The sequence below is a fragment of the Oncorhynchus keta genome, chromosome 4 (assembly GCF_023373465.1).
Source record: "Oncorhynchus keta strain PuntledgeMale-10-30-2019 chromosome 4, Oket_V2, whole genome shotgun sequence".
Taxonomy (NCBI): Eukaryota; Metazoa; Chordata; class Actinopteri; order Salmoniformes; family Salmonidae; genus Oncorhynchus; species Oncorhynchus keta.
Window position 1 is genome coordinate 45,635,940 of NC_068424.1, and position 27,647 is coordinate 45,663,586.

Sequence of the window (27,647 nt, forward strand, 5' to 3'; positions counted from 1 at the left end):
GGTCGCAGACCCATTACGAATGCAGGCAATGAGGCAGTGATTGCTGAGATCTTGATTGAAAACAGCAGTGGTGTATTTGGAGGGCGAATGAGTTAGGATGACATCTATGAGGGTGCCCGTGTTTACTGATTTGGGGTTGTACCTGGTAGGTTCATTTATAATTTGTGTGAGATTGAGGGCATCAAGCTTAGTTTGTAGGATGGCCGGGGTGTTAAGCATGTCCCAGTTTAGGTCATCTAGTAGCACGAGCTCAGAAGATAGATGGGGAGCGATCAATTCACATATGGTATCGAGGGCACAGCTGGGAGCAGAGGGAGGTCTATAGCAAGCGGCAACAGTGAGAGACTTGTTTCTGGAAGCTCAAATTGTTTGGGTACAGACCTGGATAGTAGGACAGAAATCTGCAGGCTATCTTTGCAGTAGATTGCATCACCGCCCCCTTTGGCAGTTCTATATTGGCGGAAAACGTTATAGTTAGCGACGGAGTTTTCAGGGTTTTTGGTGGTTTTCCTAAGCCAGGATTCAGACACAGCTAAGACATCTGGGTTGGCAGAGTGTGTGACAGTAATCACTAACCAGGACAGTAATGGACAAGGCATATCGATATTAGAGAGAGGCATGCGTAGCCAAGTGAACATATGAGTCCAGTGAGTGGTTGGGCTGGCTGGAGACGATTCAGACAGTTGCAGGCTAACAAGTTAACAGTTAGTAGGCTGGGGCTAAACAAGCTAGCAGCTAGTAGACCGGGGCAAGCTAGCAGTTAGCAGGCAGGGTTAGCAAGCAAGCAGTTAGCATGGGCTAGCAGTTACAGACCGGGCAGGTAAGCTAGCAGTTAGCATCCCGGAGCCGGCAGCTAGCAGTTTGTAGACCGGGGCAAGCTAGCAGTTAGCAGGCCGGGTTAGCAAGCAGTTAGCAGACCGGGTTAGCAAGCAAGCAGTTAGCAAGAGTTAGCAGACCGGGTAAGCAAGCAAGCAGATAGCAGGGGCTAGAAAGTTAGCCTTTGGGGGACATCGCGATGGGGGTGAGTCTGTTTTTGCCTCTTTGTGCGGTTACGTCGATAGACCAGTCGTGGAATTAGTAGGGTTCCAAGTAGCTCTAGGTAGCCAGCAGGCCTAGCTGGTTAGCATAATGGGCCTTCAGCGGGTGTCACGCCTGAGGGGCGTGTTGGGAGTCCTCGGACAGATTATGTCGGTATTCCAGTCGTAGGGGATCTGCGGGTTTCCATGCCCCCTACCGGCTGTAGAAGGGGTCCGGATATTGTAGCCCAGGAGTATACTTCGGTGGTAGCACAGGAGCCCTGGCCGGGCCAGCTTCAAGCTAATTGGTGCTTGCTCTGGGATGGAAACGCTAGCCAGGTGTAGTCATCCGGGATTGCTGGTTAGCTAGTTGTGATGATCCAGATGAAAATCTTCAGTGCCATTATGTCTGTGCCATTTGTTGATACTATAATTATGGCATGATCATAAAAGGCAAGAAAATATATTATCACAGCTTGGACTGTATTCTTTTTTCCCTAAAAAGTAAACTTCATGTTACTCAGGCCTAGAAGCCAGGATATGTATATAATTGGTACCATTGGATAGAAAACACTGTGACGTTTGTAGAAATTTTAAAATAATGTATGAGATTTGAGATCCCATGCTCTTACAATGGAAAGCTGGTCATATGCAATTCTCGCTCCCAGATTGAAATTCCTATGGCTTACACTACATGTCAACAGTCTTTGTTCAAGATTTCAGGCTTGTTTCTTCCCAAACGAGGAAGAAATGTGAGTTTTGCCACTGGGAGTCAGAGTCGGAAATCAGTATGTGGGCTTTCCTACTTTTTTTAACCTTTAGTTAACTAGGCAAGTCAGTTCAGGACACATTCTTATTTTCAATGACGGCCTAGGAGCAGTGGGTTAACTGCCTGTTCAGGGGCAGAACGACATATTTGTACCTTGTCAGCTCGGGGATTTGAACTTGCAACCTTTCGGTTACTAGTCCAACGCTCTAATCACTATGCTACCCTGCCTCCATACTTCTTTCCATATGAAATATTACAGTTTAATTACATTTTAGGGTACCTGGGGATTAAATATAAATATATTTTGACTTGTTGAAAGTTTAGCGGTAGCTCTTTGGATTCCTTTCTCTGCATGTTGAACGAGTGGATTACTCAAATCGAACTAATCAGATATTTTGGGATATAAAGAAGGATTTTATCTAACAAAATGACCATGCATGTTGTAGCTGTAACCCTTTGGATTGCAAATCAGAGGAAGATTTTCTAAAATAAGTGAATATTTAATTGCTATTTGTGATTTTACGAAGCCTGTGCTGGTTAAAAGATATTTTGATGTGGGGCACCATCCTCAAACAATCGCATGGCATGTTTTTGCTGTAAAGCCTATTGTAAATCGGACAAGCAGCTTGGTTTGAAGAAATCAACTGTGGGAGCAATTATTAGGAAATGGAAGACATACAAGACCACTGATAATCTCCCTAGATCTGGGGCTCCACGCAAGATCTCACCCCGTGGGGTCAAAATGATTACAAGAACGGTGAGCAAAAATCCCAGAACCACATGGGGGGACCTAGTGAATGACCTGCAGAGAGCTGGAACCAAAGTAACAAAGCCTGCCATCAGTAACACACTACGCCGCCAGGGACTCAAATCCTGCAGTGCCAGATGTGTCCCCCTGCTTAAGTACATGTCAGTACATGCCAGTACATGTCCAGGCCCGTCTGAAGTTTGCTAGAGAGCATCTGGATGATCCAGAAGAAGATTGGGAGAATGTGATATGGTCAGATGAAAACAAAATATAACTTTTTGGTAAAAACTCAACTCGTCGTGTTTGGAGGACAAAGAATGCTGATTTGCATCCAAAGAACACCATACAGGGACCAGGACTACTGATCCGTGTAAAGGAAAGAATGAATGGGGCCATGTATCGTGAGATTTTGAGTGAAACCTCCTTCCATCAGCAAGGGCATTGAAGATGAAACGTGGCTGGGTCTTTCAGCATGACTATGATCCCAAACACACCGCCTGGGCAACGAAGGAGTGGCTTCGTAAGAAGCATTTCAAGGTCCTGGAGTGGCCTAGCCAGTCTCCAGATCTCAACCACATAGAAAATCTTTGGAGGGAGTTAAAAGTCCGTGTTGCCCAGCAACAGCCCCAAAACATCACTGTTCTAGAGGAGATCTGCATGGAGGAATGGGCCAAAATACCAGCAACAGTGTGTGAAAACCTTGTGAAGACTCACAGAAAACGTTTGACCTCTGTCATTGCCAACAAAGGGTATATAACAAAGTATTGAGATAAACTTTTGTTATTGACCAAATACTTATTTTCCACCATAATTTGCAAATAAATTCATTTAAAAATCCTACAATGTGATTTTCTAGATTTATTTTCTCATTTTGTCTGTCATAGTTGAAGTGTACCTATGATGAACATTACAGGCCTCTCTCATCTTTTTAAGTGGGAGAACTTGCACAATTGGTGGCTTACTAAATACTTATTTGCCCCACTGTATGTACCTAAATGTTTAATATCCATAATTTTTATGATTATTTATTTGAATTGCACGCCCTCCAATTTCACCAGAAGTTGTCGACAGGTGTCATCGGGACGGTTGGGTTATGGTGGAAACCAAGTCGACCCCAGTTTCATTAAAAGTGTCTTAACAACAGAGAAACTATAATGAAACCTCCCAGGAAACATTCAGGAAACTATAGTAAAACGTTCTTAGAACCTCCCTGCAACCAAAAAAATGTAAGTTCCCAGAACACTTCAATTCTCTGGACGTTATTCTTTTCTTCAGTTTTACCGGTCAGAGAACTTATGGCTTCGTTCCCAGAACCAATGGGAAACCAAAAACGTATGTTCCCACAACCTTCAAGGAACTCAATGCGCTAGCTGGGAAGCTGATGGAATAAGGACAGTTACCATGGCAATTCAAACATTGCAAAAGGGCCTGCACAATATGGCCAAAGGAATAATAAATAAACAAAATGTTTATTATTAGCGGCACCCCTCCCTCATTGGAAATTAATAATATGATTCAATGCAATTGAATGTGTTTATCTGTTCAGCTTTTTGGTCTATGTCTCCTGTACTCCTGTACTCCTGTACTCCTGTACTCCCTGGTCTCCTGTACTCCCTGTTCACCCACGACTGCGTGGCCACGCACGCCTCCAACTCAATCATCAAGTTTGCGGACGACACAACAGTGGTAGGCTTGATTACCAACAACGACGAGACGGCCTACAGGGAGGAGGTGAGGGCCCTCGGAGTGTGGTGTCAGGAAAATAACCTCACACTCAACGTCAACAAAACTAAGGAGATGATTGTGGACTTCAGGAAACAGCAGAGGGAACACCCCCTATCCACATCGATGGAACAGTAGTGGAGAGGGTAGCTAGTTTTACCTCGGCATACACATCACAGACAAACTGAATTGGTCCACTCACACTGACAGCGTCGTGAAGAAGGCGCAGCAGCGCCTATTCAACCTCAGGAGGCTGAAGAAATTCCAATTGTCACCAAAAGCACTCACAAACTTCTACAGATGCACAATCGAGAATCCTGGCGGGCTGTATCACCGCCTGGTGTGCTCCGCCCTCAACCGTTCTCCAGAGGGTAGTGAGGACTGCACAACGCATCACCGGGGGCAAACTACCTGCCCTCCAGGACACCTACACCACCCGTTGTTACAGGAAGGCCATAAAGATCATCAAGGACATCAACCACCCGAACCACTGCCTGTTCACCCCGCTATCATCCAGAAGGCGAGGTCAGTATGCATCAAAGCTGGGACCGAGAGACTGAAAAACAGCTTCTATCTCAAGGCCATCAGACTGTTAAACAGCCACCACTAACAGTGAGTGGCTGCTGCCAACACACTGTCATTGACACTGACCCAACTCCAGCCATTTTAATAATGGGAATTGATGGGAATTATGTAAATATATCACTAGCCACTTTAAACAATGCTACCTTATATAATGTTACTTACCCTACATTATTCATCTCATATGCATATGTATATACTGTACTCTACATCATCGACTGCATCCTTATGTAACACATGTATCACTAGCCACTTTAACTATGCCACTTTGTTTACTTTGTCTACACTCATCTCATATGTATATACTGTACTCGATACCATCTACTGTATGCTGCTCTGTACCATCACTCATTCATATATCCTTATGTACATATTCCTTATCCCCTTACACTGTGTATAAGACAGTAGTTTTGGAATTGTTAGTTAGATTACTTGTTGGTTATCACTGCATTGTCGGAACTAGAAGCACAAGCATTTCGCTACACTCGCATTTAACATCTGCTAACCATGTGTATGTGACAAATAAAATTTGATTTGATTTGTGTATATATAGACTACCAATATTCTCAACTCCGGAGCATTTCATCTTAAGGATCCGTTCCCTATTTTTTTAATTTTTGCCTAAAATGACATACCCAAATCTAACTGCCTGTAGCTCAGGACCTGAAGCAAGGACATGCATATTCTTGATACAATTTGAAAGGAAACTCTTTGTAGTTTGTGGAAATGTTAAATTACTGTCGAAGAATATTACATATTAGATCTGGTAAAAGATCATGTTTTTAAAAACGTGTTTAAAAAAAAATTGTACCATCTTTGAAATGCAAGAGAAAGGCCATAATATATTAATGCCACCCGAGGCGCAACTTAGATTTTGGCCACTATTTTGCAGCAGTGTATTGCAAAGTTATAGACTGATCCGATGAACCATTGAATTTCTGTTCAAAATGTTGTATCAAGACTGCCCAAGTGTGCCTAATTGGTTTATTAATACATTTTCAAGATCATAACTGTGCACTCTCCTCAAACAATAGCATGATATTATTTCACTATAATAGCTAGTGTAAATTGGACAGTAAAGTTAGATTAACAAGAATTTAAGCTTTCTGCAATATGACATATGTCTATGTCCTGGGAAATATTATTGTTACTTACAACCTCATGCTAATCACATTAGCCTACGTTAGCTCAACCCCCTGATCCAATAGAGGTAAAAAAAACTCCCATATTTCCCATGGATGCACTTGTTTTCTCCTTAAAGTCCAATTGTGATAGGCCTACCATAGAAGAAGAAAAAACGGTATAGGCACACTGAGACACACATATTGTACAATATAGACATTTTTTTTTATTTATTTGCAAAATCGGTGGCCATTGGCATACGACAGTTGAAGTGTTAATGGCTCGATTCAATCCGTACCGCGATGGATATGCGCTGTAGCCCGATTTACAATTAAAGGCAACATTACCGCGCCTGCAAGACTGCATTCACAGTAACCACTGCAAATGTCGGCTCAATTGGAAATTACCTCAAATGTCAAGCGTGCTACAACACAGTTCTTCCACGCTACGGCTTGAATCAAGCCCTTAATCTAAGTATGCTATATATAGTATCTTTGACATATGAATGACTGAGTAATGTTTGAAAATACATTTATTTATGGAGTGTATAACATTTTTCATAGATGGGGTAGTGCGTGTAACAGTAGCAGTGGCTTTATAATCTCTTAAATCAAAGCACACCCTCTATGTTCCCGACAAACTCTTTTTTTTCTCCTTTATCTCTTGCAACCACTAGATTTATGATGAGTATACTAAATTACCAGGTTATACTTTATTTGAACAAACATTCCATACAGATATCAAGTGACAGTAACAGAAAAGTGATCATCAGATCTTTACATGTAACACAACCCCATTCTCTGACTGACCACAGACCCAGCAGAGAAGAGGCATTCACAGATCAGGATAAACTGAAAGAGCGTAGGGATGACAGCGTAGGGCGCAGTTCCACACGTAGTCCCAAGGTGTCATGACTTTGTTTCTATCAAATCCATAGTATACAGTTTGTGGTTTATGAGAAATACAGTACAGCCTCATCTGTAGTCGTTTTCCTCTGACAGTGATAGTGATAGTTCGATTTAACAGATGCTGGATTGATCCTGATGCTCAGTAAAGCTGGCTAACATACAGCAGAGGGCATCGTCAACCATTTCCCATACCAACAATACGAAACCATTGACCGTTCGAGGATCACTTGACTTGAACCACTGACAGTGAATGGAACCATACATCACTCCCCATCATCAGTCCAGGACTAAACATGATTCAAATCCCCATCAGGAATCATTCAACAACAACTCATGAATCTGTAAGACTACCAGAGAGTCACACCTTATCCTCAGGTATGTCCCCTCCACACTCCCCGTTCTGCCCCCCACAGGGGAACAAGAACACCCCCTGACCAGACTCCCGGTGAGACATCCCCCCATGGGTCCCTCCACTCCCCACACCCCCCCTCAGTGTTCCCAGTTGGCAGCTAGCAGGACTCCCAGGCAGCAAGGAGGGGGACCTGGAGGCGGCGGAGGCCCAGCAGGTGTAGAGGGCCTCCCCCTCTGGGCAAGCCAGCATGTAGCTCGGACTGGGGCTGGCTGAGGAGGACAGGGTGCGCTGGCTCCCGTTGAGGCAGGCAGGGTTCTTCTGTGAGTGGCCAGACTCAGCCGAGTTCTTTCGTGAGTGGCTGGCGGAATTGAAGTGGGAGGTACGGTAGTAGTAGGCATGCCAGCCTGGGCGTCTCCTATGGTGGCACTGGCATCTGAGGATGGGGAGGTGGGGGAAGGATTAAGTCCAAATTAAAACGCTTTATTGTACATTTAGGGTAAAAGTGGACATTTGAATTTGGCTTCTACATGGCTCAGAACAACAACCACAATGTACAGAACTTTAGACACACAAAGATCTACTACGAATAATACTTGGCCACTCTCAGAGTAAATTGTAATATGAAAGACCAATCTGAAGATGCAGAGGAATTAAGGAGTACAGTAATATGATAGGTAGTAAAGTAATAGACCAACCTGAGGATGCGTATAAATGCCAGTTTGAACTCTCGGCTGTAGCAGGGGTAGATTATGGGGTTGAGACAGGAGTTGAAGTAGCCCAGCCAGAAGATCACCTTGAACAGTGTCTCTGGAGGGCGGAAGTCTGGATTGAAAGACACTGGGGGGGGGACAGGAACAGATAAAGGTTATACATTTTTATATTCCTTTTAAAATAATATTTTCTAAATACATTTAAAAAACAATTATAAAAAAAGAAAGAAAAAACAGTAAAAGCAGGTAAGCTGGTTGTAATATTTGTGGCCATTTTCTGGTGTTCTGTGGTGGACAACTGAGCGTAACACGTCAAAACTGTTACCCAGACATGCTAGAAATGTTTTCACAGCTTGCCATCAATTGCCACTCACTGTTGCACACATGCTTCTCCCGAAGCATTATTGCACATGAGTGGTGGCTCCTCAGGGGAGTAGCATAATCCTCTGTGAATTTCTGAAACATTTAAATAGTGAAACATTCGTTATCCTTTTTAGATCAAACTATACTAAATATATTCACATGAGTTTAGTTCTGACAGAGTAAATAACTCACGGACAACTAGTAAAAGCTCAAACCAAGTTTATTCACCCACTGGGTCAAACAGCTGCAAAAGACAAACACATATTTACACAAGCACATATATTTATACCCTCCTCCTAGGAGGAGTCACCTCTTTGCACGTCTAGATAGCCAACACATCTCTGTTGCTAGTCAGGAACAGAATGTAAACTTCCTGCCTCCCCCCATTGTCTCACTCAGTACTTTCCATACACCTAGTTCTTATCCACCCTCCATTGACCCCAATGTAATCTGAGAGAGCCATGTAAAGTAATGTAAAGTAATGTAAGTGTAAAGCAATGTAAAGTAATCAATAAGTTGTAGTATGGTAACATGAACCAATTTCAAGCTAGAATCCAACACGTCACCAAATAATTGATTCAAACACACTGTTTTGCAATGAAGGTCTACAGTAGCCCCAACAGCACTCTGTAGGGTAGCACCATAGTGTAGCCGGAGGACAGCTAGTTTCCGTCCTCTTCTGGGTACATTGACTTCAATTCAGACTAACATAGTAATTATGACAACTTCCAGAGCATGTACTCCAACCTATCAGAGCTCTTGTGGCATGAACTGACATGCTGTACACCCAATCAAAGGATCAGAGAATGAATCTAGTACTGAAATAATAATCTACAGCTAGCTAGCACTGCAGTGCATAAAATGTCATGAGTAGTCGACTCAGAGTGAGAAAGACAATAGTTGAACAGTTTTGAACAAATCAATTTCTTGAAAAATGAAGCGTGCACGAGAGAGAGCTAGCTATATGTATTTTTTCACATTCCCTTACTTAGCTAGCGAATGCAGCTAGCTAGTTTAGTCTGCTCAAACAGATAGGGATGCTATGTTAGCTAGCTGGCTATGGCTATCCAACACTGGAACTCTTCCAATTCATGGTCATATTTAACTGCTAAGCTCCTTGCTAACTGTACACTGTACTGCATCGTTGTAATGGGTTTACTAACGCATTAGTTCTGGTAGCTATTTTGACTATGATGTTATAATATGATGATAATGATGTAGGCTGTGTGTAGCGATTATGATATGAAGGTTTGGCTCGGAAAGTTTTTTTTTGCCTAGTTAGACAGCTGATGTGTTGTGCACTGAACTCCAGTAGCGAAGGAAAAAGGTGAGGGGAAGGTTTAGATGTGAGAATAAATGACAGAATAGCATACTCGGAGTTGCCCTTATGTTAGGCCCTGATCTGGCTTTTCCATATGGCTATGGGCTACATTAGTTAATTTAGCAGACATGATTTGCTTAGAATTCCGTAGCATTATTTTATATTAATGTATAGTATGAAGAATACAATTGAACATAGCTGAATAAAAAAGAAAGTATATCTTCTCCAAACGATTTTAGGGAGTGTGCACATGTGGCTATTCTGTGTTGAGTGGTTAACAAAGAAACAGATCCTCCCATATGCTTAATTTACAGTTATTTAGGCAACTTTAAATGTGATACAAACATTGGGCAATATGTTTGGACTTTTAATACATTCTAAGGTTGCATGATGCAACTCTAATGATGATTTGAAAAAAGTTGCATGAAAGGCATGAGCTCGGCTTTGTTTTCTTTGCGCAGGCTGCACACACTTCATCAGTCTCTCATTCACAATTTGATAAGCATTGATAATGCCTCAAATTTCCCGGCGGCATCCCCTTAGTGTGACCGTAATGCACCCTAAAAAAATCCATTCCTTTGGCGGGCAGTGGCCGTTGTGCCCTTGGGCTGAATATAATAATTATAATTCCCTTCTCCCGAAGCACGTCTAACTCACATGGCTCTCTCAGATAGCTCAAATCGTATTAGCCAATGCCTGTCATGTAATCAGGTCTTTCTCACAGGCTACAAGTGAAGACAGACACATCCTTATCCAATTCTGAGGTGCATATTGAAGATATTGGAAGAGATGAGCAGGCCTAACGAACAGCAAAAGCACTAGCCTATGTCATTCTACTATCCCCCATAGTGCAAAAGTTTATCTATTCAATAAATAAATATTCCAAATGTAGTCTGGGACAGTTGTGGGATGCGATAGATCCCAAATTAATACAACCACTAGCATCAAAAAAACGTTTTTAAGCAATGAGGTTGACGTAACAGATCAAAACATTTAGCTTAACATGTCGATAAACTATTAGGATATTTCTTCACATTATGAGTTCAGCAATGCGCACAAGGCTGTATGTGCAAATGTTCCAAAATGGGAAAACACCATTCTCAAAAGTGACCGCAAATGTGATTATGCATGTAATGCTTTTAATATAAATGTGCATTATTATGGTGAAAATGATCTTCCCCTAACTTAAAACTTGTGCGCTGCCCATGTATGCCAGTTAGGCTCTACACTCATTGTAAAGCAGATTAATATGCTTACTTTTAAGAAGCTATTTGGCCACTTTAGTGATGCTAACCTTATCAAACATATAAGCCTATGGGCTAGGCTACAGGAGGTGTGTTACTATGATTTTGAAAAAGTCGCAAAAAAAGGCATGCACTGTTTCTTGCCTTACTGCACACAAGATGGGCATCATTGACAAGTGATAATACATAATTCACAAGTGATAGGCTAATTTTGTCATCCATCAGATTATCCTTGATTTAATCTTGTCTTTACATATATTATTTAGTATATGTGTGAAATGTGTTTTGATTTAGAAAGGTCCATGATAATAGTCCAGTCTCAAAACAGTGGCACGGGGAAAAAACACGTAATCTACTGTATGCACTTAAATAGCGAATGGAAGATGTTTTTCCCTTGGTTCATTTTCATGCCATCCAGGTTGGATATACTCCGGTTGTAAAGAGAAGCAATGTGCTTAATATTAGGAAAGTTGAGAAATAAATATAGTAGGCCTAGCCTATAGAAAGCGGATGCTATCCTCCTATTCTTAATAGAGGTCATCAAAACTCACGCAATTGCATAGCCTATAGATTGTTGCGCTTCATGAGCTCATGGGCTCTCATGAAGTATTTGATTAGATTTCAGAACACATTTGCAATTACGTCAGAGTGATTACAGGGACAATAGAGTGCTGAGTACAAGGCAGTTAGCAGGTTTGGTAGGCTACTAATTACCATCAGCAGCATCAGAGCATGGACAAGCCTAGTCACCATGTGGAATTTGACTGCGGTCAGCTGTAACAACAAAATGTGGAAAAAGTCAAATGGTGTGAATACTTTCTGAAGGCACTGTACATGTAAACAGGAGTAATAGTGACCAGCAGCAAGATAAAGAGATAGGTACTAATGGCAATCAATGAACAGCAGCATAGTGGTAGTAATAAATCGAATCAATAATCATTTTAGTAGCGGGTGTGAGGGGGAGCAGTATTTGTTAGCCATTTAACAGTCTTATGGCCAGGGGAAAGAAGCTGTTTAGGAGTTTTGGTCTGAGCCTTAATGCACCAGTACCATCTGCTGGACAGGGGCATGGAGAACAGTCCATGTCTCCGGTGGATGAAGTCTTTGGCAACGTTTCGTGGCCTTTCTCTGATGCTGTCTGGCATGTAGATGGGAGCTCACTCCCAGTGATCCACTGGGCCATCTGCACCACCACCCTCTGTCGGGCCTTCCAGTCGAAGGCGGTGCAGTTGCCATAACATACACAGCGCAGCTGTAAAAGTTCCTAAGGATCTGAGGGGCCATGCCAAATTGTTTCAGCCTCTTGAGACAGAAGAGGCACTACCATGCCTTTATGACTGTGCTGGTGTGAGAGTAAGTCCTCAGTGTTGTGGACACAGAGGAACATGAAGCTGTCTTAACCTCTTAAACCATCCCTCAAATCCTTTCAAATAATGTGTCAAATAAGCCCTAGGCCTAAAGTATCGGCAACAAACGTGAGCTAGTAGACAAACTTGAGAGTTGGAAATTAGCTGGTCACTTTGCTCAAAACGTTATAATTGTGGGGCAGCTAAAACCATGATTTAGTCAAACAGTAGCATCCTGATCCTGCATGAAAGTGTTTGCCCTGCCCCTGTTTGTCCATGTGTGCTCTGAGTAGCCTAGATGGAGAGAAGGGCAGGTAAAGAAAAATGCATACTTAATGCGCAAATTTCCTAATTCAATCACACACAAAAAAAACAGTTGCCTGTTTTGGTTTCGAGTTTCCCTTTCCACAGTTATTAGCCCCAAGTGAATTAGCCTATTGATATTTGTGCACAACGGGTCAGAGTCAGGCAGGTACAGAACAGCAGGACAGGCTCGGGGTCAGGGCAGGCAGAATGGTCAGAACCGGGGAAACAGAACATGCGAAAGCAGGGAGAGGGGAAACACACTGGTAAGACCTGACCAGACAAACTGGCAACAGGCAAACGGAGAACACAGGTATAAATATACTGGGGATAATGAGAAAGATAGGTGACACCTGGAGAGGGGTGGAGAAAAGCACAAAGACAGGTGAAACAGATCAGGGTGTGACACAATGGCCTAATTGTCAACCCAAAATGTACTGGTTTAGATGTTGCACTTCAAAATTTCTTTATCATGCATTCCTGCTTGGAAATGTTAGATGAAACAACTTATTTCTTGAATCATACCATACCAATAGCACTGTGAATGACTTTACATTTACAAAACAAGGTGCTATCTAGAACCTAAAATGGTTCTTTGTCTGTCCCCATAAAATAACACTTTTTGGTTCCAGTTAGAACCTTTTTGGATTCCATTTAGAAACCTTTCCACAGAGGGTTCTACATGGAACACAAAAGGCTTATCTTATGGGGACAGCCGAAGAACCCTTTTTTCTAAGAGTGTGTAACATTATTACAAACATTTTCTATTGTGTGACGCTGTGACAAAATGTTGGTGTAACCGAATCATGGGCTGGTGCCACCATCTGAAAATGTTAATGGGACCAGTGCCACCAGAGGAAAAAGTTAGTCTGGAGCCCACATATACAGTTTAATGGATGACATGGGTTCATGTTAGGCCAATCATAACATTGCATTTTTTAAATAAATAAGTGCCATGATATCATGGGAAAAAGGCCTATGGGAGTTTTTTAAATGCTCTGGAATTGAGAATATTAGTATATCTAAAAGACCAAAAAACTGCACAGATGAACACCTTTTTGATTTGCAGGAGAGTAGAATTGTATTGAATGAAATGATTTGTTTCCAATTATACTTACCACTCCACCCCGTAAGGTTGGGGTACTGCTTGATTTTCATTTATCCTGACAATAACCCCACACTAGTCCCAGGTATGTGACTAGCAGCCCTGGCTGGTGGACATCGTCCTAGCCACTTGGAACAGACACAACAGCACTACGAGGGCGTGGGATGACCCAACATTCCGATGAAAGACAGATGCGTTCCGGACGAGATGCAACTCTTCAAAAATAGTAATTGGTATGTGCCCTAATAAACGTCTTAGCCTTGCTCTTGGACCCAGTCATGCCTACCAGGGGTGGCTCTCTCTGCCCAAAGAGTGCTTTCCACTTGAGATAGCAAATCTGCAGTCTCAAGTTGATGTCAGTACCAGTACACTAAACCTAGAAGATTCCAGCACTGGTGGGAAGGAAACAGATAGAAATAGAATGGGAGAGGGATTAAGGGATAGGAGAGAGAGGGTGTGGGAGAAGAAGTGCGAAAGAGAGACCACATGCATTTCCTTACTAAATAGCATGGATTCTCATCCAACACTTTTTTATGTAAGCTAATGAGTGCAGCTGGTCTGTGCTATGTTGTGTCACACTCCCCACTGTGCACTGGCGTGCTACAGACGACTATATTGGTCCGCTAATACAGGACTAGTAAAGGCCCAGTGCACTACTTTTGTGCAATTGTTTTATATGTATATTTTTCAATAAAAACATTTATTCCGATTTTTCAGGCAGTGCTGCAGCCCCCTAAGCACCCATATTTCACACGGCTATGCGCAAGGAGCTACGCCTTAGGAATGATAACACTGAGTTATGAATCACAAACTGGAAGGTATGGAATAGCTGTGCTGTGTATTTCTGTGTGTGTGAACATGTGTGTTTGTATGTAAAGCCACACTTGGTCTCTAAAGAGAAGAATGGCCCAAATTAGTAACACATTCCTGGCGAGATTGTGGATGCTCTATAATCCCAGGCAATCGTGAGTGAAATTACCTCTGTTAGGACATAATATCTGCCAGGCCAGATGGAGACCTCTGCTCCTAGAGAAATATTTAGGGTAGCCTCTTCCAGGACAGCACACTCTAAAACAAATCATCTAGTTGTTTCAACTAATTATTATTAAGTAACTGGTTCCACAGCCTTTTTATGTTAACTCAATTTATCGGGCAATGTGTTCCCTGAACAATATAACATTGCTGGCCCAAACATACAAGTATGTTTGCTCAACTTGTATCATATGTTCATTCAACTTAAATTATTATTTGGGCATCTTAAGAAAAAAGGCAACTGGCTACACACAACAATGGCACTTTTAACATACAATGTTTTCAACACTCAGCACCAGTCAAATGTTTGGACACCTATTCATTCCAGGGTTTTTATGTATTTTTTCCTATTTTCTACATTGTAGAATAATAGTGAAGACATCAAAACTATGAAACAACACATGGAATCATGTAGCAACCAAAAAGCAACCAAAAAAGTGTTAAACATATTTTACATTTGAGATTCTTCAAACTAGCTACCCTTTACCTTGATGACAGCTTTGCACACTCTTGGCATTCTCTCAACCAGCTTCATGAATTAGTCACCTGGAATGCATCTCAATTAAGCCCTATTTGGTAAAACACCAGTCCATACTATGATAAATTAATAAGCATGAAAAACCCAGTAGCGTTGCAGTTCTTGACACAAACTGGTGCGCCTGGCACCTACTACCATACTCCATTCAAAGGCATTTCAATCTTTTGTCTTGCCCATTAACCCTCCGAATGGCACACATACACAATCCACATCTCAACTGTCTCAAGGCTTACAAATCCTTCTTTAACCTGTCTCATTCTGATTGAAGTGGATTTAACAAGTGACATCAATAATGGATCATAGCTTTCACCTGGATTCAACTTTCCATGTCATTGAAAGAAAAGGTGTTCTTAATGTTTTGTTTAATCAGTTTATTGTCAACATGTGTCATATGTAAGTTGAAAACGTTGTATGTTAAAAGCACTTTGTGTGAATATGTGTGTAACTAGTTCCACAGCCTAGAAAATATTAATTTCTAGTTAAACATATGAGACAATTCCAGCAAACACATTTGATGTTTTCTCAAGTTGGAACTAAGTTTGGGCACAAATTGTTTTGAGTTCAGGTAACACTTGGACCAAAAAGTTTAGTAAAAAAATCAATGGCTGTGGAACCGCTTACTTAATAATAATTAGTTCAAACGACTAGATATTTTTTACAGTGCAATATCAAGGCAAAGGGCATCTGTTAGTGGTAACACTTGTCTTTGAACTACAACTGAGTGAAGCATTTAGAGTATATAGTTACAGAAAATTCTACAAAGCTATGAAAAAATAAGCAGGTGGTTTATAGATTGTGTTACCAAACATTTAAGGATCGGACCCATTTTTTCAATTTTCGCCTAAAATGATATACCCAAATCTAACTGCCTCTAGCTCAGGACCTGAAGCAAGGATACACATATTCTTGATACCATTTGAAAGAAAGTGCAAGTCTTTGAAGTGCAAGAGAAAGGACATAATGTATTATTCCAGCCTTGGTACGATTTTGATTTTGGCCACTAGATGGCAGCAGTGCAGGTGCAAAGTTTTAGACTGAGCCAATGAACCATTGCATTTCTGTTCAAAATGTTGTTTTAAGACTGCCCAAATGTGTCTAATTGGTTTATTAATAACTTTTCAAGTTCAAAACTGTGCACTCTCTTCAAACAATAGCATATTATTTCACTGTAATAGCTACTGTATAGCTACTGTAGGATCTGGACTCTGAGAAAGTGTACTGTGGTAGGACCCAATTCATATTTTACCCCAGACTGGACCCTAATCAAGGGAATCCAGTCCAACTTTTACCCCAGATCCAACTTTGGGCCCAGACATAATGTCGGTTTCCATAGTACTGTATGCTCCCAGTCCCAGATACATGGCATCCACTAGACAATTAACTCTGAGTGGTATTAATCTGCCTGTCTGGAAGCAGGGCTCCTGGGAGCAGGAGAGAGATGAGGAGAGATATTAAATCCCAACCTATTCTGCATCTCAAGCAGTCCTACTCTGCATCAATTCTAGGTTACATAATACCATTTAGGGTTGATGTCTAGGGGAGAAAATAGCATGTGAAAATACCAACCACTAAGCACTGGGTCATTCATCTACTGTACAGGAGGCCAAGACACGTACAGATAACATTATCCCTCTCGCTCTCTCCCCCATCTCTCTTTCTCACTCTCAATCTCAGTCTGTCAGACCAAAACACACAATACTTTAATTGCAAATGCATTGTGCCACCTGCGACTCAAGCCTCACTGTAAACACTGCAGCCATGTCTTCCTTGCCACACAGAGAGAATTGCTGGTGGCTGGTCTATCTCTTCCTCTCATTCTCTCCAGCCCTCTCTCTCTGCGCCACCTTGGCCTAAGCTAAAGATTTTGTGCCAAATGAAAGGAGCAGTGTACTGGGACTGAGAGGGGGACCAGTGTGTACTGGGAAGCTTTGCTTCCTGCACAGAGCCTCAGAGGGGCCGTAAAGCTGGCATTTGCCCGGGCCAACACAGCTGTGTGCCTGTCTGCCTCTCCCTCAGGACTGGGCCCTACACACAGAGAGAGGCCCCTGGGGGCCATGACCATGGGTCAGTGCCTGGACCAATACACACAGCCACTGTGTAAACCCAACACACACACACACACAATACAGTCAACCATGCATGCATGTATGCGAGTGCACACACACACACACAGGCATACGCACATACATGCACACACACACACACACACAAATACACAGCCCACATATTCCATACTTCCTGTCTGTGATTTTCAACTCAGTGTTTTCATTCCTAAGGCGTAGCTCCTAGCGTCCACTCTCACCTCATTAGCCTATGAGATTCCCTCTCACCTGTGATGCTTGACGGTAACAGGAGTGAGTGCACAGTGGGGAGTTTGACACAACAGAACACAAACCAGTTGCACACTCATTAGCTTATATAATAAAAGTGTTTGAGAATCCATGCTAATCTTGCTGTCCAGCTAGGTGTTGGAATGCATAGAAAATTAAATATTTGTAATTGATGAATCCAGGTTTCAGGAATTTGTGATCTTTAGCTTTAAAGGAAAATTCACCCTGGCTCTGCCACTGCACATAGTCATTACTAAATTAACAACATTGTATTTTTTATCATAAATAAAAATGACCCAAACCACAAGTTGGAAAGAGTGCATTTTAATTTAACTGGTAGAATCAGGAAGTTTTGACTTTCTGTGTATTCACCTGCTCATAGTGAACCACAAAGTCTGGCATTCATAGCGAATCCAAATACCGCCCCACTAGGTAGATGTGGTGTAACCACAATCTTAGATTTATATGGCATTGTTTACTTCAAACGAACAACACACACAAATCTCAGAATTTCTCTAGGCAATATATTTTTTTAAACATTTGTTTTTCATTAACGTTTGTCATAATGTCTGTGTGATGTTCTGTGCCTGGCTGTGCTAATTACAAACAAGTGCAAAAGGAGTTATCATTCACCATTCTACCGAGCTGATATTTCCCATGATGCTGCCCGTAGAACTGAATGAGTCCCCCCTAAATAAGGCAGCAGCTAATTCAAAATTGGCTATATTGTACAAATTCATTTAAAAAAAATAGCTTTTTGGTCTTAATTTAAGGTTAGGCGTTATGGTTAGGGTGGTTAAGGTTATGTTAAAAATCTGATGTGTTGTCTTTGTGGCTGTGCTAACTAGTGACCACTATGCAGAGCGGGGTCCAGAACAGGATTCATGACTAAAAAAAGCTAACCGGCTTGCTGCTATCAAGAATTATGCTTACAGTGACTAAAGATGATCAAAGGGACTTTTAATCTGAACTGATGAGGAATCCATTTCGACGCCAGCTGAGAAGTGATGCGAAACCATCTATTTTTTTCTTTCATAACAAAATGAAAGATTTTCTATTAGATGTAACCTAACGTTAGCTAGCCTAGCTGGACCAACTAGATACAGTCCTGTATTGAACTCTGAAAGACGTCAACAAAAACATATAGCGGTCTTTTGGATGCACACTGTCAATCAATTTCGCCAATGCTAACTTCAGCAGAGTAAACATTTTTTGTTTGTTCATTCTAACGTTAGCTCACATAAGCTAGCTAATGTTAGCAAATAAGAGTAGCGCAAACTGGTAGTCATCTATTCCACTCTTACCTTGAAAACACTGCTACTAAAAATAGAATAGCCGAGAAAGCTAACTCACTCTCTGTTTGTGTGTTGGTAGCAATGAGGAATTTGTTTAAATCGTCTATGATTGGTTAGTTGGTTCTCAGTTGGCTAGCAATCTTGCTAACAGCAAGCTGGCAATATTGAAATGTCCATCTTCGGTGTGCTAAGCTAGCCAGTCGAATAGAGATCAATTGGTTCAATTGTATATTGTTGTGTATTTTGTTGTAGGTCATACAGAAGAATCTTATTCCATCAGAATGTGCTTCCAACCCCTAGCTCTGCACAAGGTGAAGAAGGTAAGTTGGCAAAAATATGTATGACCTGACAGCTAACAGAGCTCCAGACCATGTCATCAATTTAGTCTACCCCCTTTTCTCTTTGTAAAACTTGGTTTACCTGGAGTCCTTCCACAGTGCCCTGCTGAAATATACCCTAAAGCAGTTGTATTTTAGGTACACACGCATGAGGGAGTGGACACAACTTGCCATTATGGAGCACAACAACATTGTGGGACAAAAACCGGAAAGGGATACTGAAAGGTATGGCATCAAGACTACAACAGTAAAGACACAACCACCTCATTCTTCTTCTCTGCAGATTCTCAAAACACAATACAAAGACATGTCTACAAAAGTCCCACTGCTAAGGGCTACTGATCGGTCAATGAGCTGAGGGAGGTTTACAGACAGGTATTTGAGATAAGGATGAGGGAGGTTTAGGTTGTGCAGGATTGTGTTTAAAGACATATATTGTTGTGTATTAGAGCGATTGAGAGGTGACATTTTTTACATACTGTGCTTGATTTTAACAAACCTAACGCAAAGGTAAATCATAGTGCTGATGGTAGTGTTATATTTGTGATATTTTCACAACCAAAATGATGGGTGCAGTAGCTGTCAGTGACTGGGTTTTGATGAATAAACAAGTTGTGGGTGTGTCGTGGCTTGGCTCCTCACTGACCTTTCAGAACATGCTCCATGGCTAAAAATGTGGTTTCTTCAAGTTGAGTATTTAGTCTTTTATGTATTGCATTGTCATCAACTCTAATTTGAATGTTAGTCCATTATAGCCAAGTTGGTTAAATAACCTGCCCAATATTTAGACATTTTTTACAGTCCACAATGTTACAATTGCATTGCTTCAATATGGAAATACATTGTTAAGGCCTACTGTAAATTGCATTCTAGACATGGACATGCCAAATAATAATAATAAATAATATGTAGTCTATAAACAAGATTAAATTCACTTGGCAATTGATAAGGTCTAAAAAGACTGCTGGAGCATTTGAGGTAGATACTGTGTGTACCTGTAGGCGGATATTAGGAGAAAGTGACTGGTAGCAGGATTCATAATAATAATAGTAAACAGTACGGCAGCAGCATAAGTAATGGGTGGATGTGTTGTGTGGGTGGGTGGGTGGGTGGGTGCCATCGTGACAGTGTTGGCATGATAGGCAGATATACAGTACATGTAAACAGGGATGAAAAGTGACTGGTAGCAGGGATATATAAATACTTACAGTAATAAACTAGTGGTAATATATACAATGCCTTCAGAAAGTATTCATACTCCTTGACTTATTCCACATTTTGTTGTGTTATAGCCTGAATTCAAAATAGAAAAAATATTTTACAAATCTTTCACCCATCTCCAGGCAATACCCCATGATTCCAAAGTGAAAACATGTTTTTAAACATTGAAATATATATATATATATTTATATATCTGTATAGAATAAAAAAATATTCCAAAACATTCATCCTGTTTTCAATAAGGCACTAAAGTAAAGCTGCAAAAAATGTTGCAAAGAAATTAACTTTATGTCCAGAACACAGAGCGTTATGTTTGGGGCAAATCCAACACATCACTGAGTACCACTCTTCATATTTTCAAGCATGTTGGTGGCTGCATCATGTTATGGGTATGCTTGTCATCAGCAAGGACTAGGGAGTTTTCTTTGTATAAAAATAAATGGAATAGAGCTAAGCACAAGCAAAATTCTAGAAGAAAATCTGGTTCAGTCTGCTTTCAAACAGACACTGGAAGACAATTTCACCTTTCAGCAGGACAATGACTTAAAACACAAGGCCAAATATACACTGGAGTTGCTTAGCAAGACAACATTGAATGTTCCTGAGTGCCTAGTTACAGTTCTGACTTAAATTGGCTTGAATCTATGGCAAGACTTGAAAATGAGCAATGATCAACAACCAACTTAACAGAGCTTGCAGATTTTTTAAAATATAGTGTGAAAATATTGTACAGAGCTAAAGAGTTAATTGGCTGAGGTGGAAGAACCTGCCAGAGGACAACAGTCTACAGCACTTCACCAATATGGGCTTTATGGGAGAGTGGTCAGACGAAAGCCACTCTCGAGAAAAAGGCCCTTGACAACACAACTGGTGTTTGTAAAAAGGCATGTAAAAGACTGAGAGCATAAGGCAAAATAATCTGTGGTCTGCTGAGACAAAAATGTAACTCTTTGGCCTGACTCATCACCCATCTAACACCATCCCTACCATGAAGGATGGTGGTGGCAGCATCATGCTATGGGGAAACATTTAAGTGGTAAGGATAGAGGGAACAATTAATGGAGCCAAATACAGGAAAATACTTGACGTTTGCTCTGGTCCAAAGTTAAACCAACTCTCAAGTTCAAAGACTTTCAAAGTTAGAAGCCTTTCCTCTGTAGGTTTAATTATGTGGGCATAATTCTGATAATTCATGTCATATCAAGATGCCCAGGGCTTCAAGGCAAGCTTCCTCCATTCTCTCTCCTCACCCGCAAAATTTCAGTTGCATCTCACGCACTACACTGTGACTATATTCTATCCGCATAATGTTTATACAGCCCGTCATATATATATGTACTGAACAAAAATATAAACGCAACATATAAAGTGTTGGTCCCATGTTTCATGAGCTGAAACAAAATATTCAGGAATTCTCCATATGCACAAGAAGTGTATTTCTCTCAAACGATGTGCTCAAATTACTTTACATGTCCTTTGCCAAGATAATCCATCCACCTGAGAGGTGTGGAATATCAAGCATCTGATTAAACAGCATAATCATCACATAGGTGCACCTTGTGTTGTGAACAATAAAAAGCCACTCTATAATGTGCCGTTTTGTCACACAACACAATGTCACAGATGTCTCAAGTTTTGAGGGAGCATGCAATTGGACAGAGCTGTGAGGGAGCGTGCAATCCACCAGAGCTTTTGCCAGATATTTTAATGTGTATTTCTCTAACATAACCTCCAATGACTTTTTTGAGAATTTGGCAGTATGTTCAACCTGCCTCACAACCGCAGACCACGTGTATGGCGTCGAGTGAACAAGCGTGTGCTGATGTCAATGTTGCCCCATGGTGCCGGTGGGGTTATGGTAAGGGCATGCAAAAACTACAGACAACATACACAAATGCATTTTATCGATGGCAATTTTAATGCGCAAACATAACGTGACAATATCCCGAGGTCCATCTGTGTATCTGTGACCAACAGATGCATATCTGTATTCCCAGTCATGTGTAATCCATAGATTAAGTCCTAATGAATTTATTTCAATTGACTGATTTCTACATATGAACTGTAACTCAGTAAAATAAATGAAATTGCTGCATGTTGCGTTTATATTTTTGTTCGTATATATATATAAATATATTTATCCTCCGGACTCCGACATTGCCTGTCCTAGAATTACATGATTTTACTTTTAGATTTGTGTTTATTGCTGCGCATTTTTAGATATTACTGCACTGTTGGAGCTAGGAACGCAATCATTTCGCTACACCCACAATAACATCTGCTAAACATGTGAATGCGACCAATTTGATTTGTTTTGACTGGCAGCACAGTTTGTTTCTTTCATAATGATTAAACCATGCTGTTACGGTAAAATACAATGTGCTCTTAATGACTTTCCTATACAGATTAAATCGCTCACCCACTCCAAAGCAAGCTTCTCTATCCACACGGATACTGGTGAAGTAATTTAATGTCAAGCTATGTGTTACAAACAACTTTAATTTAAGAGGTTTAAAAATGAACGGAGAGGGGGGTGGTTCGACACGGTTCAGATACTTATTTAGCTGGTGGAACAGTGGAATGGAAATAAAAAAAATTATAGTTCCATTCAGAAAGAAACGATTGGAAAATGATTTATGTTCCAACCCCCTGTTGGTGCCACTCGTTTTTTCCTGTTAACGTAACGACCGCTGAAACGTTTGTAATGGCCTGGCAAACAGTGGAATACATTGGCTTTCCATTGCATCTATAAAAACACCAATGCTGTGTCAGGGATTTAACGCACCGTCTCGACAGTTTCATCACAAGAAAGAGATGAAATAACTTTCCTTTCACGGGTGTTGATTTTTTTTGTGTACAATTGAAAAAAAGTCTGATTTAATATAGTTGATAAATGTACAAATTAGATTCGCTGAAGTGAACGCAACTTCCTGAAAATGAACCCTTGGATTGCGGTGATATGTCTAATCTCACAAACGATATGTACAGATAGGTGTAATTTAGAGACAAGGATTTTGATATGAAATCACATGGTTATACTTCGCTTGATACACTTGTTGAATTATGCAAGTGAACATGACAACAGTAATGAATAATTAATGATGCAGTCTAGACACCACAGTTGAGCGCAGATAGGCCTAGAGAGAGCGCAGTTGTAAAACCCTGTTCTACCCTTATTAGATTAATGTATGCAAACACACACAGCTGTAACGGATGTCGTCTTGGAGATAGAGAGGAGGACCAAGGTGCAGCGTGGTAAGTGTTCATGTCTTTTTAATAAACAAACTGAACATTGGAACAAAACAATAAACGATGTGAACAAAACGAAACAGTAACATGTGGCCCAAACAAGCACCCACAAACCAAAAGTAAAACCCAGGCTACCTAAGTATGATTCTCAATCATTCTCAACCATACTGCCGAACTCAAAAACAAACATAGAAAAACAAACAGACTGCCCACCCCAACTCACGTCCTGACCATACTAACACAAAAACAAAGGAACTAAGGTCAGAACGTGACACCAGCACATTATTTTCTGATAAAAAAAATACCTGATATTAAGATAATTTTCATATAAGAAAAAAATTTACAATAAATTGAATACCTGGATTTCCACAAATGCCTGAACTCAATTAAACTTTTAATTTGGCACACAGAAACTAGAGGCCATGAGTAACTGGGTCAAAAAGAATGGTAGAGATTGGCCTATAGGTGGCGATATTATAGCAGTCTCACTTAAACCCTCATATCTGCGGCCCCATTTGACCTAGACTTTGTAAGTAGGTGTCTTTCTTACTTTATGCTGAACACATATGCATCAATGAACCATATGGTCTGCCAGGATAGATTTTCCTTTTGGAAAACCTATTATCATGAAACATAACAACAGATAACGCAACATTTGGTTTGTAGGCCCATAGTACAGCTCTTAATTGACCGTTTTAGAAAATCTAAGGGATTAGTTAAGAGAGTTATAATGGCCGAGTTGTAAATCCACTTCACAATGGCCTATCAACTTGAAACTTTTTAGGGTCATCAAAGACAGTACCATGATGAGACATGACATTCCCCCCTGCCACTGCATATGATCATGACAATATTAACAATGTTACATTTTTGTCATAAACATAACAATTATCCACACTACAAGCGCAGAGCGAGAACAGACTGCCTGTGTATTTTTATACTCATAATAAACCACAAAGTTCAGCATTGATAGCAATGCAGATACCGCCCTGCTAGGTAGATGAGGCGTGCCCACAAACTTGGATTTAGATAGCATTGTTTACTTCGGCTGAACAACACACAGTAATCTCAGAGTTTCTCTAGGGATTTTTTAAATTTTATTTTTACATTTATTTTAATGTTTCTCATCATGCCTGTGTGCTGTTCTTTGCCTGGCTGTGTTAATTTCAAACAAGTGCAAAAAGGAGTTATCTTTCACCGTTCTACATACCAGAGATTTACCCCGATGTGACCAAAGATTACTAGAGGGATTTTCAGGCTGAACTGATGGAGAATCCATTTTAATGCCAGCTGAGAAGAGATACCATACATTTTTTTCTTCACAATAAAACAGAAGATTTGCTATTAGAGATAACCTAACGTTAGCTAGCTTGCTAGCCTAGCTGGACTAAGTTACCTTGCTTAAAGTCCCGAGTGGAACTCTGAAAGTCTTTGGGATACAGACTGTCAATCAATTTCGCTTATGTCATGGTCACTTATAGTCTGGTAGATACCTTCAGCATAGCAAACATATTTGTTTGTTCTATCTTTGACAAATATTAGCTAACGTAAGCTAGCTAACATTAGCAAATAAGAGTAGCTCAATGTGGTAGCCATCTATTCGACTCTTGTCTGAAAATCACACCATTACTGAAACATATATTTGCCGATACAGCTAACTCAGTCTGTTTGTTGGTAGCAATAATGAATGTATATAAGTCATCTATGGTTGGTTAGTTATCAGCTGGCTAGCAATCCTACTGACAATTTAGTGATGCTAGCTAGCTAAAAGCATGGTGACAACATTGAAATTTCCATGTTAGGTGTGCTAAGGTAGCCAAATAGAGATCAATTGGTTAAATTGTGTATTTTGTTGTAGGCGGTACAGAATCCACCAGCATGTGCTTCCAACCCCTAGCTCTGCACAAGGTGAAGGTAAATTGGCAAAAATATTTGCAAGCTCTATTTACAGTAAGCATAGTATTAACATGAATTGGCTAGTGTTTGTACTGGTTTGTGTCTGTGTTATGAGGTTCCAAGTGGTTAGAGGTAGCCTGTGGATCACAATGTGCTTTCCAGACCATGTAATCAATTTAGTCTACCCCTTTTTCTCTTTTTACATTTTCTCCTCGTAAAAATACACAAGCATGAGCGAGCGGACACACCTTGTAGTTGTGGGTCAGAAACCAGCAAGGGACACTGAAAGGTATAACATCAAGACTACAACAGTTTTGACACAACCACCTAATTCTTCTCTCTGCAGTCTCAAAACATACACTACCGAATCACTTAGAAATGTCCTTGTTTTTGAAAGAAAATCACATTTATTGTCCATTAAAATAACATCAAATTGATCAGAAATACAGTGTCGACATTGTTCATGTTGTAAATGACTATTGTAGCTGGAAACGGCTGATTTATTTAATGGAATATCTACATAGGCGTACAGAGGCCCATTGTCCGCAACCATCACTCCTGTGTTCCAATGGCATGTTGTGTTGGTTAATCCAAGGTTATTATTTTAAAAGGCTATTTGATCATTAGAAAACCTTTTTGCAATGATGTTAGCATAGCTGAAAACTGGTGTTCTGTTTAAAGAAGCAATAAAACTGGCCTTCTTTAGACTATTTGAGTATCTGGAGCATCAGCATTTGTGGGTTCGATTACAGGCTCAAGATGGCCAGAAGCAAAGCACTTTCTTCTGAAACTCGTCAGTCTATTCTTGTTCTGAGAAATGAAGACTATTCCATACGAAAAATTGCCAATGTACTGAAGATCTCGTACAACGCTGTGTACAACTCCTTTCACAGAACAGCTCAAAGTGGCTCTAACCAGAATAGAAAGAGGACTGGGAGGCCCCGGTGCACAACTGAGCAAGAGGACAAGTACATTAGTGTCTAGTTTGAGAAACACGCCTCACAAGTCACAGCTTCTTTAAATAGTACCTGCAAAACACCAGTTTCAATGTGAAGAGGCGACTCTGGGATGCTGGCCTTCTTGGCAGAGTTGCAAAGAAGAAGCAATATCTCAGACTGGCCAATAAAAATTAAAGATTAAGATGGGCAAAATAACACAGACACTGGACAGAGGAACTCTGCCTAGAAGCCCAGCATCCCGGAGTCGCCTCTTCACGGTTGACATTGAGACTGGTGTTTACAGGTACTATTTATTGGTCATTTACAACATTGACAATGTCTACATTGTATTTCTGATCAATTTGATGTTATTTTAATGGACAAAATGTGCTTTTCTTTCAAAAAACAAGGACATTTCTAAGTGACCCCAAACTTTTGAACAGTAGTGTAATACAAAGACGTGTACAGAAATCCCCAGCCAAGGGTTACTATTGATAAGAATGGTCTTTCAAAGTCAATGAGATGGGTGAGGTTTACAGACAGGTCTTTGAGATGATGAAGGGAGTTTTGGTTGTGCAGGTTTGTGCTTAAAGACAGGAAATGTATTGTTGTATATGATAGTGATTGAGGTGCCATTTCTCCTCAATTTCCCATACACACCAATACATACTGTGTAAGAATTGTCCTCCTAAGACTTTCCACACCTTCTGCATTCCCCCAATTTACTTTGTTGACTGGTTGATGCCTTCACCAACAAAAGACTGTTTCACTATGCTCCTTCCCCAACTGAGTGTAACATTTTAACACCAGAACCATGTCTTTCCATCAGCAAATCTTCTGCAAGAGCTTAAGGAAGTTGGTGGTTAAGAAGGTCTACGAGCCCTGCACTCACCACTTCCTTCAGAGTCTTATCCAGCTGGCCGGTACCGCAGACAGGACAAGACCATTCGCCACAAGCACAAAGAGTCTCAGCTTCCCCTGCCCACCATACCAAACACCATTGCCAGTCTACCGAAGCCAGATAAAGGACAGTGTGGCTGAACATAAGACCAATGCAGAACCACCTTAAAATATATAGGGATATTTTCTATCAAACTTCTACATTTGTCTCCCTTTATGTACCCACAGAAGATATGCAAGTGTGCTGTACAGGGCTCTGTAGCATCAAACAGATGTTAGAAATTCAGATATATTCAAAT

General features: G+C 40.8%; 1 protein-coding gene and 1 long non-coding RNA gene across 2 annotated transcripts in view; one reads left to right on the top strand and one right to left on the bottom strand.

Annotated features, from left to right (window-relative positions):
* Positions 1-6,171: 6,171 nt before the first annotated feature.
* Positions 6,172-27,647, bottom strand: part of LOC118375630 (alpha-1B adrenergic receptor-like) — a 31,541-nt gene continuing 10,065 nt past the window's right edge. Inside the window, exons 2-3 of the mRNA XM_035762212.2 lie at positions 7,915-8,056; positions 6,172-7,652 (exon numbers count right to left, since the gene is read on the bottom strand). Of these exons, the coding sequence (XP_035618105.1) occupies positions 7,226-7,652; positions 7,915-8,056 (569 nt within the window). The 3' untranslated portion in view covers positions 6,172-7,225. The remainder of the gene's footprint in view (positions 7,653-7,914; positions 8,057-27,647) is intronic.
* LOC127923413 (uncharacterized) lies at positions 18,384-27,491 on the top strand. Its single transcript, XR_008114295.1, has 4 exons — positions 18,384-18,712; positions 19,059-19,126; positions 19,283-19,369; positions 27,278-27,491. It is a non-coding gene; the product is annotated as an uncharacterized LOC127923413 (long non-coding RNA).